We start from the raw sequence: 17,416 nt of genomic DNA on the forward strand, positions 1-17,416 counted from the left end.
CCTCGCGGGGGCGCCGAAGTCATGGGTCAGGAGGGATCCTGGGTCTCACTGGCTCAGGCCCCAGCGGCGGCTCCCATTGGTCAAGGCCTGACCGGCGCTTAGCTGACGGCTCCCTTTGCATTGGCCGAGTTATGTAGGGCTCAGGCCAGCCCGGGTCTCCAAAAGGCCAGGACTGGAGGGTTCTGCCCGGAGACCACCTCTTACTGGCCTGGTGTGCACCTGGCTGGGCCTGCCTTCTCATTGCCTGAGGCCAGAAGCACTTCTGCCCCGTCTGCCTCTCATGGCCAGGGCCTGGCGCCTCTGGCTGCAGTCTCCTTGCCTTCCCGCAGCCCCAGGCCCTGTCCCCTGGCGGGGCATCAGGGTCTCTGGTTGACCGGAGCCTGGGGAGCAGGGCTGGCCTCTGCTCCCCAGGAGGCTCAGCACCCAGGGCTCAATCCTCCCCACCCTCCCCTTTCCTGCTCCTGCTGCCCCAGCCTTCCCAGCCCTGGCCCCTCGGCCATCAGCTGGTTTTGATGGCCTCCCACCACGCCACACACTGGTGGGAACCCCAGGGGCACTCCAGTAGCCTGAGGAGACATATTTATAGCCCCCCAGCAGGGCTGCTCCCGCCTCATCCGGGTGCCCCAGGACGGGCTCCTCCCGGCAGGGGCTTGGCCAAAGCTTTCTTAATAAAGTGCCTTCTTTTCCCCCTCTTGCTCTGACTGCTTCCTATCTGCGGAGCCGAGGACAAGGATGTCGCCAAGCTGGCAACTCACACCCCCAGAACCCCTAACCTAAGCAGAGCCTGGGAGTCCAGGGATGGGTCTCCCGGGACCACGTTGGAAGCCAGTTGTGTCCATCTGCCCATCATTCATTTTGTCAAGTTAATTTCCCACCCACCTTGGCCCTCCCCATCCTCCCAGGATGACCAGTGGGTCAGAACAAATCAGGCGGAGCCCCTTGAGGATAAGGCGTGGGTGTGTGGGGCTGCGTCTGACCTGTGCTTTCCCCTCTGGCCACTGTTGTTACACTTGGGGGTTCCGAGCTGTTTGGTGTGGCTAGGTCAGGTCAGAGGCTGGGGCCAGGGGGCAGTGGGCCACGGGCACAGCCTCCAGCCTGGCCTCATCTGGCACAAACAAGGCAGCCGGGCACTGCACAGAGCCCCGCTGTCCGCCTCAATGGGCTCCTTGTCCTCAGCCGGAAACTCTCACCACCTACCCCGCCGGTCCGGGGGTGTTGGGGGTAGAGGGAGGGAAGTGGGCCTGGCCCAGAGCCCTGGCTGGCCTCAAAGGCAGTCCTCCCCTCTCCCCTCCCCCTTCTCCCCCGACACACACTCTGGCCTGACCTTCTATCTTGCCATTTGTCTCCCAGTGTCTTCACTGATCTGGCCTCCCAAGGGCCCTTGCACAGCTACAGAGCCTTATTTCTCTGAGGTGCCCACTGTCCTCCATCTATCTGGACTTCTGTCTCCCTGCCTCTGCCTATTGGGCCTCTTTCCAATTTGGATCAGGAGATTCTGCCAGGATTCTCCAACCACCTCCCACCCTCGCCCTGTGGACCACAGCACCACAGGAGTCTGACCAATGCTGGCACCTCAGAGATCTCACCTGGCAACTCTCTGGCTGGATACCACATTGAGGTCAACTTCAGTGACCCATACAGGGACCCAGCCACCTGAGTGGAGATAGCCTCATGCCACGAGGGGACATCTGGCAGGGCTGGCATCAACACAGTCAGTCTCTGCATCTGGCCTGATTAGGCAGCACGCGGGCTCCGTATCTCCAGGACACGCTGCTTCCCTCGGGCCAGCTGGGTATCCTCCCCGCTCTGGCCCTGCGGCTGGCTGGCCTCTGATCCATTTGGCCACCAGGCCATGCTGGCTGCTGGGGTTGAGAACACAGGTTCAAAGTCTGCCCGGAGGAGCAGATGACCAGCTGAACCAGAGGGCAGAGCAGTGACTGAGGGGGTGGGGATGGACAGTGCAGTGGTTCAAGCCACAATCTTGCTGTAACCCCCTCACCCCTAGTTAGCGCCATCTCTCCCTCTCCCCCCAGCCTGGACCAGTAGTGGTCACATCAACCAGGCCTTTCCTGGGGTCTCTGCTCCCCCTGCCCTGGGAGACTTCCAGGTGTTCCAGACCCCAACCTGCAGGAACCCCTCTGTGTGGGTGCCTCCCAGAAGAGGAGGGGCTCTTCCTGAACTTTCGGCTTCCAACCCTTGCCACTTGCCTCCCTGCTGGTCAGATGCTGTGGCCTGTAGGCCAGGCAGGACCTAGGCCGAGAAGCTCCCCCCACACAGGATGACCCAGGTGGCCATCTGGGGAAGGAGCTGCTGGGACCCTTCAAAACCCCCCTGTCCGACATGCACTCCCTCCCCACCCCCTCGGGCCTGCAGCAGTGCCAGCTCCCAGGGCAGGCGCCACAAAAGGAACCGCGGCTGCTGGAACCTCCGTTGCCATGGGGACCAGGACCACAGGGCCCACATCTGGTAGCGATTGAGGAGGAAAAATTATGAGTCGTGGAAAACGCAAATATTTTTTGTAGCACAGAGCACAAAGGAGCGGGAGGAATGTGGGACTGGAGAAGGCCTGGGCCCAGCCGGGTTCCAAACAGGAACGCAGACACACACACAGTGTTACACACACACACAATGCCAGGCTCAGAAATGCTGAGACACCACAACACAAAACACACCATCAGACCCACAAAAACACTGAGACTGACTCACGCACTGCAACATATACCCACACATACAACGAGACTCAAAGAAACACTCCCTCGCCAACACAAACACACAACCTACCACACACAGAAACACAACATGCAACTCTGCACACACACACAAAATGAATCAAGCACTGGGACAGACATGCACTGCAACAAGCATACATGTACGACCTGCCCACAGCAACACAAGGAGGCATCATCACCCCGCAAGACACACACACAGTCCAGATGATGCGCAGAACAGAAGAAAAGACCCCCTCCACGATGCACACTATGTTTTGCAGATACAGGAACACCAGGAGAGATGCTTGCTGCAGTGCACACACACACACACACACACACACACACACACACACACACCATGGGCCACAGGGAAACCACAACACAGGCACAACCCTGCAGCACACACACACACACACACACACACCATGGGCCACAGGGAAACCACAACACAGGCGAAACCCTGCAGCGCGCGCACACACCATGGGCCACAGGGAAACCACAGCACAGACACAACCTTGCAGCACACACACACACACACACACACTCCATGGGCCACAGGGAAACCACAGCACAGACACAACCTTGCAGCACACACACACACACACACACACTCCATGGGCCACAGGGAAACCACAGCACAGACACAACCTTGCAGCACACACACACACACACACACACTCCATGGGCCACAGGGAAACCACAGCACAGACACAACCTTGCAGCACACACACACACACACACACACTCCATGGGCCACAGGGAAACCACAGCACAGACACAACCTTGCAGCACACACACACACACACACACACTCCATGGGCCACAGGGAAACCACAGCACAGACACAACCTTGCAGCACACACACACACACACACACACTCCATGGGCCACAGGGAAACCACAGCACAGACACAACCTTGCAGCACACACACACACACACACACACTCCATGGGCCACAGGGAAACCACAGCACAGACACAACCTTGCAGCACACACACACACACACACACACCATGGGCCACAGGGAAACCACAGCACAGGCACAACCTTGCAGCACACACACACACACACAGCTCAGACTCACAGAAGCACCAAGAGGCACTCACTTTGCAATCACATACACCCTCCACCAGAGACACCCGGATGGACATGCTGAGTCACCTACACACATGCCACAAGACAAACAGAATCTCCGTGCAACACATACACACACCACCAGATCCATAGAACCATGAGACACCTTATAAACACACACATTACCTGACGCAGAGATACATAGAGACAGCCACACCAAGAAACATACACAGCCCACAACAAACAGAAACACAGGAACAGATAGCCAGCCTGCAACAGCCACACAGCCCACCAGACCCAACTAAAGGCTGAGACGAGCCCTCACTCTGAAACACACACGCACAGCCAATGGAAACAAAGAGATGCGTTCTGCACATGCACAGCATGCCTCCAGACACGCACAGTGGAAACACACCATCCACCAAGCACTCAGAAACTGACCATATTGAGATTTTCCTGAGCCCCACGCGTATATTGGGGCGCAGGAAAAGCAGCGATGGCTGGGAGATGCCCCCATTCTTCTGTGCTCTGAGAAATGGCTGGGCCTAAAGGACCACTTTGCCCTCACTCTTCCTTGTGACTCCTTGTTTACCTGCCAGAGAAACCCAAGCCCCTCCTTTCCTTGCAGATGTTCCTCATTAATGAACGTTCTTCCTGTTGCCGTAGCCTGAATAAAATCCTCTCCCCGAGTGTCTGCTGCGTTCCCCCCACAGTTCTGGGGCCCAGACTTGGTATGGGTTGAACCTTGCCTCTGGGTCCCCGTTCATTCCCTCCAGGTGGTGGGCCTCTTGGAGGCCTCCTGTGCCACTCCTGACTGGCCAGCCTGGACCTCCCGTCCCCGGGCAGTCCCACTCTGGTCCTGTGCTCTGGGCTCTTGTTCGTCATTACACAGTTAGAAGTGGATTTTCATTCTTTTTTGAGGACTTGCTGATTTCTGGTACCAGATTCTTTCAATTTCATGATCTGACCGCGTGGTCTTTCCTCTGTGAATCTTATCTGTGTGTTTGTCTGTTTTGAGCTTGAATCAATGAAGAGTTTATACCCACTGGGAAGACGAGTTGGAGATGTGGCCAGTGTATGGAAAGAGTTGTGCTGCCACAAAAGTTTCCTTGAGCTCTAGCAGAGAGGCTGTAAGATGAACGGTGGGTGAGTGGGTGCCATTGACATGTCCAACAATTGGTACACTTTGGTGATACTCACCCAGATGCTTGGCAATGCCTCCTTCGAGGACAGTAGTATATGGGTGGGGTTAGGAGAGCAGAGGTCTGGGAAGCAGAGAGCCAGACTTGAAAGACAGGTGAGGTTGGGGCCCACGAGGAGGGAGAAGAGGGTAAGTGGGAGAGGAAGAGGAAGTCTAGGTGGAGGTGACATCTGATGGGGTACAGTGGGGCGTGGATCAGGGATGATTGCACCTGGGATCATCATCAGGGACAGTCCATCTTCTAATGAAGTCCAGTTGCAGGGCTGAGGTCACTTGGTTTAGTCAAGAAGTTGGTTAGTGCCTGGCCAGTGTGGTCCAGTGGTTGAATGTCAACCCATGCACCAACAGGTCACTGATTCAATTCCCAGTCAGGGCACATGCCCAGGTTGTGGACTTGATCCCCACTAGGAGGTGTGCGGGGGAGGGGGCTATTTGCTATTTGTATTGGGCTTGGAGTTGCCCAGGAGATGCCCAGCTGTGAAGCAAGGAAGGCTGGTGCTAGTGCCAGTTGTGAGCCTTTTATTAATAGGTTTGGAGCATGCTGTCACCAGCTGCAGCTTATTTGAGAGATTTTAGCAAAGTCTGAAGCCTGAGCAAGGACAGACCATTCATATGGAAAAGCTGCTACAAATAGCTTGGGTGGGGCTGCAAATTGGATGGGGCAGGATTCAGGGAATCCCCAGGGCAGAGCAAACAGTGTGCTCCAAGCTGGTTGAGACTCAAATATGGCCGCCAGTCAGGGGAGGTCCCAGCACAGGAACAATGACCCCTGCAGCACCCCTGTCTGGGAGAAAGTCGCCCCACCCATGTTCCTGAGCCTAGCCATGAAGAGCCAAGCATAGCCCCAAAAAGCCGAGCTAACCCCAAAGAACCAAGCTAACCTCAAAGAGCCGAGCCAAGCCCCAAAGGGCCGAGCCTAGCCCTAAAAGCTGAAGCTAGTCCACAAGGGATGACCCTCGTTCCTAAGAGCCGTGCCAAGCCCCAAAGAACTCAGCCTAGTCCCCAAAAGCTGAGCTTAGCTCCAAAGAGCCGAATCTAACCCCGAACAGCTGAGCCCAGTCCAGAAGGTCAGAGCCTAGCCCAGCCGTGGGCAAACTACGGCCTGCGGGCCGGATCCGGCCCATTTGAAATGAATAAAACTAAAAAAAAAAAAAGACCATACCCTTTTATGTAATGATGTTTACTTTGAATTTATATTAGTTCACACAAACACTCCATCCATGCTTTTGTTCCGGCCCTCTGGTCCAGTTTAAGAACCCATTGTGGCCCTCAAGTCAAAAAGTTTGCCCACCCCTGGCCTAGCCCCTAAGTGCCTAGCGTAGCTCCAAGGAGTGCAGTCGGGGCCTGAAGAGGTAAAGCTAGTCCCCAGCGGTGACCCTAGCCCCAAAGAGCCCTACTAGCCTGGAAGAGTTGAGCCCAGACCCAAAGGGCAGAGCTAAGACCCTCAGAGGTGAACCTAGTCCCTAAGGGCCAAGCCCAGTCCTGAAGGGTGGACCCTAGGTCCCCAGAGCCGGTGCTCGGTTAAGGGATGTTTTACTTCCTTTGATTACTTATAGGAGTAGAGAGGTAGGCTCGGCTCTTCTGGGCTCGGCTCAGCTCTGAAGAGCCCAGAAAATCTAGTTCCTCCCGCATGTGTCTGGGTCCCCCAGATGCCAGACAATCCCGTTCCTCCCAATATGTGTGTCTGGGTCCCCCAGAGCCACCCAGTGCTGGAGCTCGGAAGAAGCGAGACTATGTAAGTTTGTGCTCAGGCCCTTTAAGAGGAACACTGGGATTCCAGCAGCCTCCGTGTCACTCAGCCACATCCCTGCTGGTTTTTACAGCCTGAAGTTACAGGGACTTCTCTTCCCAGCTCTGGAACCCTGGGCTGGAGGGCTGGTGTGGGCCTGGGACCCCTTGCTCCTCACGGGCAGCATCCGCAGGGACAGGGATGATCTCCCTCCTGATTTAAAAAAACGCCACAGCCCTAGCCGGTTTGGCTCAGTGGATGGAGCATCAGCCTGCGGACTGAAGGGTCCCAGGTTGGATTCTGACCAGGGGCACATGCCTGGGTTGTGGGCTTGACCCCAGTGGGGGGCATGCAGGAGGCAGCCGATCAGTGGTTCTCTCTCATCATTGATGTTTCTGTCTCTCTATCCCTCTCTCTTCCTCTCTGAAATCAATAAAAATATTTTTAGAAAAAACAACAAAAAACACCACACGCGGGTGCCAGACCAGCCCATTCCGCGCCTCCGCCAGTCCTATCAGTCTCGCTGTGCTTTCTTCTTTACTTCTCTAGTTGTAGGACTTCCATTCGGCCAGCTTTCAGGCGGTTCTGAATGATGGTTCTGTATTTTAGTTGTAATTTTGATGTGGTTGTGGGAGGCATTTACCTATGCCACCATCTTGGTTCTCCGATAGCTTATTTCTTTTTAGCAAAAAGAAATAATTCCTATTCCATTGTCTTGATGTACCAGATTACTATCCATTCACCTACTGAAGGACATCTTGGTTACCTCCAGTGGGTTTTTAAAAAATATATTTTTATTGATTTCAGAGAGGAAGGGAGGGGGAGAGAGAGATAGAAACATCAATGATGAGAGAGAATCATTGATTGGCTGCCTCCTGCACGCCCCCTACTGGGGGTCAAGCCGGCAACCTTCGCATGTGCCCTTGACTGTAATGGAACCTGGGAGCCTTCGGTCCACAGGTGATGCTCTATCCATTGTGCCAAACCAGCCAGGGCTCCAGTGGTTTTTTTATTAATGGTGTGACATGCATTTTGAGAGGAGAGGTGCAAGCATAGGTCAAGAGACCTTACAGTGGACATTCCTGATACATGTGCTGCCTTCTGTGGGCTGGACTCCCGGAGTCTATTTAGAACAGCCAATAGGACTGCCTCCCAACACTGTAGAATCGGTTACCCACCAGGTGGAAATGAAACAATGGTGCCACCTAGTGGTTGGCTGTGGCAGCACAGTGAAGAGCCCAAACAAGCCTATGTGACAGGACCCTGTGATGCAGCTCTCCTGCTGTCAGGTGGGGCCCCATCTGACATGGTGTCGTGTGGACCAGTTGCTATGTAAGCATCTCACTGAGGCACAGAGCCCTGTACCTCACCATAGCCCATCCCCTCTCCATGCTCTGTGCAAAAGTGACCGCTGAATCTCCCCAGGAATGTGCTACCTGTGGGCAGTCAAGTACAGTGGGGCCTTGACTTACGAGTGTCCCGACTAACGAGTTTTTTGAGATACCAGCTGTCTCTGCCGATTTTTTGCAATGAGTTGATAGAGTAATTTGAGTTAACGAGCTCCTTAACGAGCTCCTTAATGAGCTCGGTCTCGGAACGAATTAAACTCGTAAGTCAAGGCCCCACTGTAATGAGTGTTGTGCCCCTTCTGGTCCCAGCATCACAGATGCATGTGGTCAGCCACAGGAAGGGAGGAAACTCAGCCACAGGCTACAACGTCAATGAGCCCAGAGGCCCACACTAGGCTGGGAGCAGGGGTCACCTTTAGCAGAATCGCTGAACTTTGGTTCGTTTTGCAGTGATTCCCGTCATCAGGCCCTTTAGGAAGGCCCCAAGGGAAAACACTTAGGTCAAAGTTGTTGTTGTGTGTGTGTGTTTTTTTAAATATAATTTATTTCTTTAGAGCAGTTTTAGATTCACAGCAAAGTTGAGCAACAAGTAGAGGTTCCTATAGCCTCCCCCACTATCTCTACCTACAGAGCGAGACATTTGTTACAACTGATGAATCTACGGTGACACATCATTATCACTAATGTACAGAGTTAACATCAAGGCTCACTTTTTAAAAAATATATGTTTTTATTGGTTTCAGAGAGGAAGGGAGAGGGAGAGAGAGATAAAAACATCAATGATGAGAAAGAATCATTGATTGGCTGCCTCCTGCACGCCCCCTACTGGGGATCGAGCCCATAACCCGGGCATGTGCCCTTGACCAGAATCGAACCCTTGAGTCCACAGGCCGACGCTCTATCCACTGAGCCAAACCAGCCAGGGCAGGGCTCACTTTTGGTGGTGTCCATTATATGGGTTTGGACAAATGTATAATGACAAGCCCACCATGACAGTATCATACTATGTTGACCCTATCTTTTAACTGCCCTAAAAACCCTCTGCGCTTTACCTACTCATCCCTTCCTCACCGCTAACCCCTGATCTTTTTTACTTTCTTCATAGTTTTGCTTCATGCATTTAAGTTTCCTCCATGTCTGTCTCTGGCTTGATAGCCCATTTCTTTTTAGTGCTAAATACGATTGCAGGTCTGGGTAGCGGTGGTCACAGCTCTACCGCAATTCGTGTTTCTGGTGAGAGAGCAGCGATGTCTTTCTTTGATTCTTTTCACTGCGATACCCCTTCACCAGACAGCACCTGGTGAAGGTTGGGGGAGTTGCGGGTTTATTTAAAAATTGGTCTGAAGATAACAGGACCTCTCACCTGGAAGTGTTACTGAGGGAAATTATAACACTCTGCTGCTGAACTTTCCAGGGGGGAACCACCTCTCATTTCACTACACAACTTTCAGCTGTGACTCTCCACATACCACGTCAGTGGGCATTTGGAAATCACTAAAAAGCCAAAAGAAGAACACAACAATCTTTGTATTCCCTCCACCAAAAGTTTTTTTTTCTTTTTGAAAGGAAGGTCTCCTGGTTATAACAACTGGGGCACATCATTTTATTATTTTAAATATATTTTTGTTGATTTCAGAGAGAGGAAGAGATATAGAAACATCAAAGATGAGAGAGAATCATCGATCAGCTGCCTCCCGCACACCCCCCACTGGGGATCAAGCCTGCAACGGGCATGTACCCCTGACCAGAATGAAACCTGGGACCCTTCAGTGTGCAGGCCAATGTTCTATTCACTGAGCCAAACCGGTTAGGGCCCAAAGGTTTTTTTAAAAAAGATTTTATGATCTCTTAATGGAAGGCAGCTGTAACAAAGCAGTCGCTAGCCCAGCTCTAGAGCGAGCTTCCTTTTGTGGAAAAATGAAGGAAGGTGTTTCAGTTTTTAAATACCTGGGTTTGCTATCTGTTGAAAAGTATGTTTCTGGTCCCAGCATCAAGATTTACAGTAATCAAGGTACTCAGTCTTTTCTGAAAATAAATGTGTAGTCTTGTATAAAAATAATAATAAAAATAAATAAATACTACTGCATTGTCTGGATGTACCACAGTTTATCCATTCACCTACTGACAGGCCTCTGGGCAGCTTCCAAGTTTTTGCAATTATGAATAAAGCTGCTATAAATATCCACGTGCAGGTTTTTTTATGGACATGACTTTTCAACTCCTTTGGGTAAATACCAAGGAGCAGGATTGTTGGGCTGTAGAGTAAGAAAGAATGTTTAGTTTTGTAAGAAACTGTCAAATTGTCTTCCAAAGTGGCTGAACAATTTTGCAAACAGCAATAAATGAGAATTCTTTTTTTCTTTTAATCCTCACCCAAGGATATGTTTATGGATTTCAGAGAGAGCGAGGGGGGGAGGAGGAGGGAGTGAGAGGGAGGGGGAGAGAGAAAAAGAGAGAGAGAAAGATTGTTTCCTTCCCACCTTATCACTTAGCAAATTGCAAATTTCAGGGGGTTTAGGAGCTCTTTGCCAGAAAGAGAGCAAAGACCAAATATATACTTCTTATTAAAAATCAGTGTCACAATCAGGGGTGAATTGAAATAAAGTCAGATTTTGTGTGTGTGTGTGTGTGTGTGTGTGTGTGTGTGTGTGTGTGTTTGCTGCAAAAAGCTGTATTGTTTCCATTCGGCCCAATGCATGGGAGTGGGCTTCAGGGCGGTTAAAAGAACGGCTAGAGGTTTTCAGGGTGAGGCTCAGGCAAAAGCCAGACACCAGGGGGATGCAGAGGGGCCCCTCAAAGGCCTCTGGGCTCCACAGGCTCCTGGTGATGCTTGGGGGTGAGCCTTTCGAAGAGCCACTCGCCCAGCCCAGCCTGGGGGCCGGCCGCCTGCGGAGTTGAGTCAGATGTTGCCCATCTTCTTGATGAGCTTCACCTGCTCACCCAGGAAGTGGTTCTCCCGGAAGTCACAGAGCTGAGGGTCTGTGCGGGCAGAACCAGGGCCCGCAGCTCCACAAGGGCCTGGTTCAGGTTCCTCTCCGAGGCCATGGCGTCCTGCGTGTCACCCCACTCACCTTGGGGCGGCTTCAGCACGTCCTGGAAGAGAACCCGGCCACCTCGCTGGTTTTGCAAATTCAAGAGACGCTCCGTGCCCTCGCGCTTCTTCTCCGCCATCTCTCGGAAGCAGTGGCCCACGCCCTCGAGAGCTACATGGTCGCGGTGGAAACAGCAGCCCCCAGAGAGGTAGGTGTCGGGGGCCCGCAGAGGCAGGCTGGCCAGGCGGTTGGCCGCAGCCTCCACCTCGGTGGGATAATTCTGACAAATTTGGGAGCTCGTGGTTGTTGGGCAATAGGAGTTAAGGTAGATAAAAACCCGGTGTGTTGGCTGGTCTTGAAGGTGGTTCTGAAGGTGGTGACCGGATGAGACGCTGGAGGGTGGTCGGAGGCTGGAAGGAGGGGTGTCCCTGGGTCTGTTCCGTCCAAACACTGTTGAAGCAGGAGACAGAGCCGGACCGCCGAGGGCACTGTCAGATTTTGGTTTTGATGTTTGACCACTAACAATGGTCAAGTCCTCCTTTCCTTCTGCCCCCCAGGCACGCCCACGGCTCCTGTGGAACTGCAGACCGGGACCCCGGCCCCCACCGAGAACTTGCCCTAATCCCACCCCAGGCTGGGCTGAAGGCTGATGCACACTTGGCAGGAGCCGCTTGTGCCCACCTGCTCTCCACTGAGTCCCTTGCGTGATTAAGAAGCTTCTTTCGGCCATAGCCCCGTGGTCAGCAACCCTCGGCTCGCGAGCCACAGGAGGCTCTTTGGCCCCTTGACTGTGGCTCTTCCACAAAATACCGACTGAAACTTCATGGCCCATGCACAGAAGTCAGTACTTTGTAGAAGAGCCACAGTCAAGGGGCCAAAGAGCCGAATGTGGCTCGCGAGCCTCGGTTTGCCGACCACTGCCCTAGCCAGTTTGGCTCAGTGGATAGAGTGTTGGCCTGAGAACTGAAAGGTCCCAGGTTCAATTCCGGTCAAGGGCACATGCCTGGGTTGTGGGCTCAATCCCCAGTGGGGGACTTGTAGGAGGCAGCTGATCCATGATTCTCTCTTATCATGGATGTTTCTATCTCTCCCTATTCCTCTCTGAAATAAGTAAAAATATATTTTTTTAAAAAAGAAGAAGAAGCTTCTTTCGCCCTAACCGGTTTGGCTCAGTGGATAGAGCATTGGCCTGCAGATTGAAGGGTCCCAGGTTCGATTCCGGTCAAGGGCATGTACCTTGGTTGCAGGCACATCCCCAGTGAGGGGGTGTGCAGGAGGCAGCTGATCGATGTTTCTCTCTCATCGATGTTTCTAACTCTCTATCCCTCTCACTTCCTCTCTGTAAAAAATCAATAAAACATATTAAAAAATAAAAATAATTAAAAGAAGCTTCTTTCAAATATTCCTGTTGTGTGAAATGTCATCAGCCTCAACAGCTGACCTATTAATTGGAAGTGAGTCCATCGCATTTTCATGGAGTGACCACAGAATAACTGCTGAACACTTGGCATGGTCCAGGCTGGGACTGCCAACTTCTGAGATCTTTTTTTTTTAATACATTTTTATTGATTTCTAAGAGGAAGGGAGAGGGAGAGAGAGATAGAAACATCAATGATGAGAGAGAATCATTGATCAGCTGCCTCCTGTATGCCCTCTACTGCGGATCGAGCCCACACCTGGGCATGTGCCCTGGTTCATAGGTCGATGCTCAACCACTGACCACATCAACCGGGCCTGAGGTCTTTCTTCTCTTGCTCTTGGTCACGGAGTGAATTGGTTCCCCACTTCCTGGATGAGCTTGTGGTGAGTGAATTGGTTCCCCACTTCCTGGATGAGCTTGCCTGTTGCGCTGAGCTGTGTTCTACTTGCTGGTCCCTCCTGAGCCTGTTATGTATTTACTAGCGGCCCAATGCACGAAATTCGTTCAAGATTAGGCCTTCCTTTCCCCAGCTTCCCTCTGGCACCCGGGACCTGGGCTTCCCTCGCAGCCCTGGCTTCGTCCGGAAGGTCGTCTGGAAGGACATCCAGCCCAATTAGCATATTATGCTTTTATTATTATAGATGACCTGAGTCACTCTGGGGTAAGAGTACAAGATTAGGGCCCCCTTATCAGCATAAGGGGTCAGGGAAAGTCTCTTACTCCGTGTTGGTTGTGTGTCTCAACCGGGAGTGATGCCCATTCTATAGGGCACTCAGGAAAACTGGTACCCTGTGCAACTCGGGACCCCTGGGAGGTGGCTGTGTAGTGTGAAGACCACCAGTAACCAGGTGACATGCTGGTCCATACTCTTTTTAAAAAAATATATTTTTATTGATTTCAGAGAGGAAGGGAGAGGGAGAGAGAGAGAAACATCAATGATGAGAGAGAATCATTCATCGGCCACCTCCTGCACACCCCCTCTTGGGGATCAAGCCCACAACCCAGGCATGTGCCCTTGACCAGAATCGAACCCGGGACCCTTCAGTCCGCAGGCCAACACTCTATCTACTGAGCCAAACGGGCCAGGGCTCTGGTCCATACTCTTAAGAACAGATGGCTCATCGGGACCCCCCTAGGCCTACATGCCTTTGCAGCTGCTGCCCCCGCCCATACCTCTGCTATTCCCAGGTCCTAATTCTCAGCATAAGTGAAAATGTGCGAGGTGTCCGGGGGCACCAAAACTTAGGAAAATGGCCCAAATGTTTCCCACTGGGCCCTCCTAGAGGGCAGAGGACACGTGGGCAGGAAATGACTCCGCAGGCCTGGGTTGCTCAAACCCACACATTCCCAAGACAGGCCTGTTTTCAAGTTACCACTGAGCCTCTGAACTATTCTACAGCTTTGTGTGCCTGAGGCCTTTGCAGATTGGAATCTGTATGCTTTCATGGTAACAAACTGTAGCTGTTTCTGAGTCCTGTGAGTCCTAGTGAATCATCAAGCCTGAGGTGGTTTGGGGACCCTGACACACTATAAGCGGATGGGATCACTATAAAACATTCCAACGGTGACTATGGGTCCTCTTCAGAGCTGCTGCAGATAAACATGCTAAAGGGAGTCTCTGCTCCCAGCCTCAGTCCAGGGCCCCTAAAGCCATCTCTAATAATAAAAGCGTAACATGCTAATTAGACTGAAAGTCCTTCCAGACAACCTTCCGAAGCCGGGGCTGCCGGGGAAGCCGGGTCCTGGGTACCTGCCGGCAGCCGGAGGGAAGCCCGGGTCCCGGGTGCTGGAGGGATGTCTGGGTCCTGGGTGCCAGAGGGAAGTTGGTCCCGGCAGCTGGGGGAAAGCCTACTTTTGCACGAATTTCGTGCATTGGGCCTCTAGTCTATATAATAAGAGCCTAAGCGAATGTTACGGCTATGATGTGCATGGACCACCAGGGGGCAGACGCTCAATGCAGGAGCTGCCCCCCTAGTGGTCAGTGCGCTCCCACAGGGGGAATGCCGCTCAGCCAGAAGCTGGGCTCACAGCTGGCCAGCGCAGCGGCAGTGGTGGGAGCCTCTCCCACCTCTGCAGCAGTGCTAAGGAGCAGCGAGCCAAGTGGTAAGGAGCAGTGAGCAGGCAGGCGGTAAGGAGCGAGGGGTCCCAGACTGCGAGAGGGATGTCCAACTACCAGCTTAGGTCCGCTCCCTGCAGGCAGACATATCTTGAGGGCTCCCAGACTGCGAGGAGGAGCAGGCCGAGCTGAGGGATTCCCGCGCCCCCCCCCCCAGTGCACAAATTTTGTGCACCGGACTTCTAGTAGTAGTAATAATCCCCATGAGGTCTGTGTGACCTAATCCCGATGGTATTGACTGGACTCCCTGCAGGAAGATGTGTGCTACTGTGAGCAGTGGGAGAGGACGCCCTGGAGCCAACTCCAAAACCACCCCCAAAAGAATTCCACAAGGGGAGGAAATCAAGCCAGAAACAGACTTCTCTGACTCAATTGGAAAGTCAAAATTTTATTGGGAGAACTGATGCAATTAGACTATGAAAAGGGTGCTAGTTGGTTTTGCACCTAAGTGATCTTGGCTCTGAATTAGCTTGAACTTCTGTTGAGAGGTGCAGTTTGGTCTGTATATCTGTGATCCTCAAATAAGTCATCCCAGGGCCGCTGGACGTAGGGAAGCGGATGTGCAGTGTCCGCCTGCCCCCGCACTCACAGGAGTGATGCCCGTCTTTATTCTCGCTCCAGCAGGTGCTTAAGGCATGAAAAGTAGCCCACCTGCCTGGCCAGCGTGGCTCAGGGGTTGATCCAATTCCCAGTCAGGGCACATGCCCAGGTGGCAGGCTCGATCCCCAGTGCGGGGTGTGCAGGAGGCAGCCAATCAATGATTCTCTCTCATCATTGATGTTTCTCGCTCTCTCTCCCTTCCTCTCTGAAACAAATAAAAATATATTTTAAAAAGCCCACCCTCTTCCAACCCTAACTCCTACCCTACCCACCCTCTAAACACCCTAGGCTGTGCCCTCTTTCCTATCCCCCCAAAACCTAACCCCAACCCCACCCCCAACCCTAACCCTCATCCTAACGAGCACACAGGCGCTTTGACCTCCTGAAGGCCCCTGTGCTGCTTGGGGAAGGGAAGCGAGAGAGGCAACCAATGGCAGTCTGTCTGTGGCTGCCTCTGGCACCTGGAGGCAAACTGGCAAGAAACGTGGTTTGTTGCCAAACCCCAGAATCGTGGGGGGCCTGGCTGGGACAGTACGTGTGCTCGCCCTCCTGCTTGTCGGTCACAGCTTTGGTCAGGACAGGCAAGTGTCATTCTGGAGCAGTTTCCTAGGGAGAGTGGTGGACCTGTACGTTACTGTGCAAAGTGGAAACTGTTCATTGTACTGATTGCAAGAGAGAAGTACAGTGGGGCCTTGACTTACGAGTTTAATTCGTTCCGAGACCGAGCTCGTTAAGGAGCTCGTTAACTCAAATTACTCTGTCAACTCAATGCAAAAAATTGGCCGAGAGACAGCTGGTATCTCAAAAAACTCGTTAGTCGGGACACTCGTAAGTCAAGGCCCCACTGTACTTGTCGTTTCAATGATTCAGAGATGACAAATCCGTTCTAACCCACCACCTAGAAAGCGACAGCACCTGGTGCATCTCCTTGCTGATGCCCATATCAGGGGATCTTCCCAGCCACCATGCAATGGTCTGGGGGAGGCCCCCACCCCACCCCCACATTTATTTTTATTTACCTATTTATTTCTATTGTTTAATCCTCACCTGAGGATATATTTTTTAAATATATTTTATTGCTTTTATATAGAGAGGAAGGGAGAGGGATAGAGTTAGAAACATTGATCAGCTGCCTCCTGCACACCCCCTACTGGGGATGTGGCCACAACCAAGGTACATGCCCTTGACCAGAATCGAACTTGGGACCCTTCAGTCTGCAGGCCGATGCTCTATCCACTGAGCCAAACTAGTTAGGGCATGAGGATATTTTTTCCACTGCTTTTCTGAGAGTGGGAGGGGGGAGGAGAGAGAAAAAGGGCAACATCCATGTGAGGGAAACACATCCATTGGTTGCCTCCTGCAAGCATCCCAACCAGGGGCAGGGAGCGAACCCACAACCCAGGTATGTGCCCTTGACCAGGAATCAAACTTGTGACCCTTGGTCTGTTGGCCGACGCTCTAACCACTGAGCACACTGGCCTGAGCTATTTTTTTAACAAGGGGGAGGACAAATCCCATGCATGAAGCCACTGAGGAGCTGGCGTGACCCCTCCTCCTGGGAACGGTCACAGGTGGTTTATTTCCAGGCCAAACTTGGAGTGAAATATTGGGCTCACTGTTGGGCAATTCTGCTTGTTGCACCCCAAGTTCTAGAAAAGCGAGTCCACATGTAGTAAACAATGCGCCGTTGCTAAGTGGGGTTTATTCCAATAATACGAAGATGGTAAGTTAGAAAATCTCTATAAATTCAACTGTGTTTCCATAACACGGAAGGAAACCCATATAATCATTTCTGAGAAATGCCAAGAAGGTTTGGTCAAATTCAGCATCGAATGCTGATTTCTCAAAACCTTAACAGCCCTGGCCAGGTAGCTCAGTGGGTTAGAGCATCGTCCTGATACGCCAAGGCTGCAGGTTCAATGTCTGGTCAGGGAACCATGAAAGTATAAATGGAACAACAGATCGATGTTTCTCTTTCTCTCCCTCTTTCAAATCAATAATTAAAAATCATTTTAGCCCTAGCCGGTTTGGTTCAGTGGATAGAGCGTCAGCCTGCGGACTGAAGGGTCCCAGATTCAATGCTGGCCAAGGGCACATGCCCGGGTTGTGGGCTCAATTCCCAGTGGGGGGTGTGCAGGAGCAGCCAATCAATGATTCTCATCATTGATGTTTCTCTCTCTCCCTCT

General features: G+C 52.4%; 1 protein-coding gene across 1 annotated transcript in view; it reads left to right on the forward strand.

Annotated features, from left to right (window-relative positions):
* SCARF2 (scavenger receptor class F, member 2) overlaps positions 1-15,276 on the forward strand; it is a 17,865-nt gene extending 2,589 nt beyond the window's left edge. Inside the window, exons 4-6 of the mRNA XM_014547028.1 lie at positions 6,347-6,355; positions 14,744-14,748; positions 15,255-15,276. Coding sequence (XP_014402514.1) covers positions 6,347-6,355; positions 14,744-14,748; positions 15,255-15,276 — 36 coding nt within the window. The remainder of the gene's footprint in view (positions 1-6,346; positions 6,356-14,743; positions 14,749-15,254) is intronic.
* The last annotated feature ends 2,140 nt before the right edge of the window (positions 15,277-17,416 follow it).

This window comes from Myotis brandtii, unplaced genomic scaffold (assembly GCF_000412655.1).
Source record: "Myotis brandtii unplaced genomic scaffold, ASM41265v1 scaffold463, whole genome shotgun sequence".
In the NCBI taxonomy this organism is placed as follows: Eukaryota; Metazoa; Chordata; class Mammalia; order Chiroptera; family Vespertilionidae; genus Myotis; species Myotis brandtii.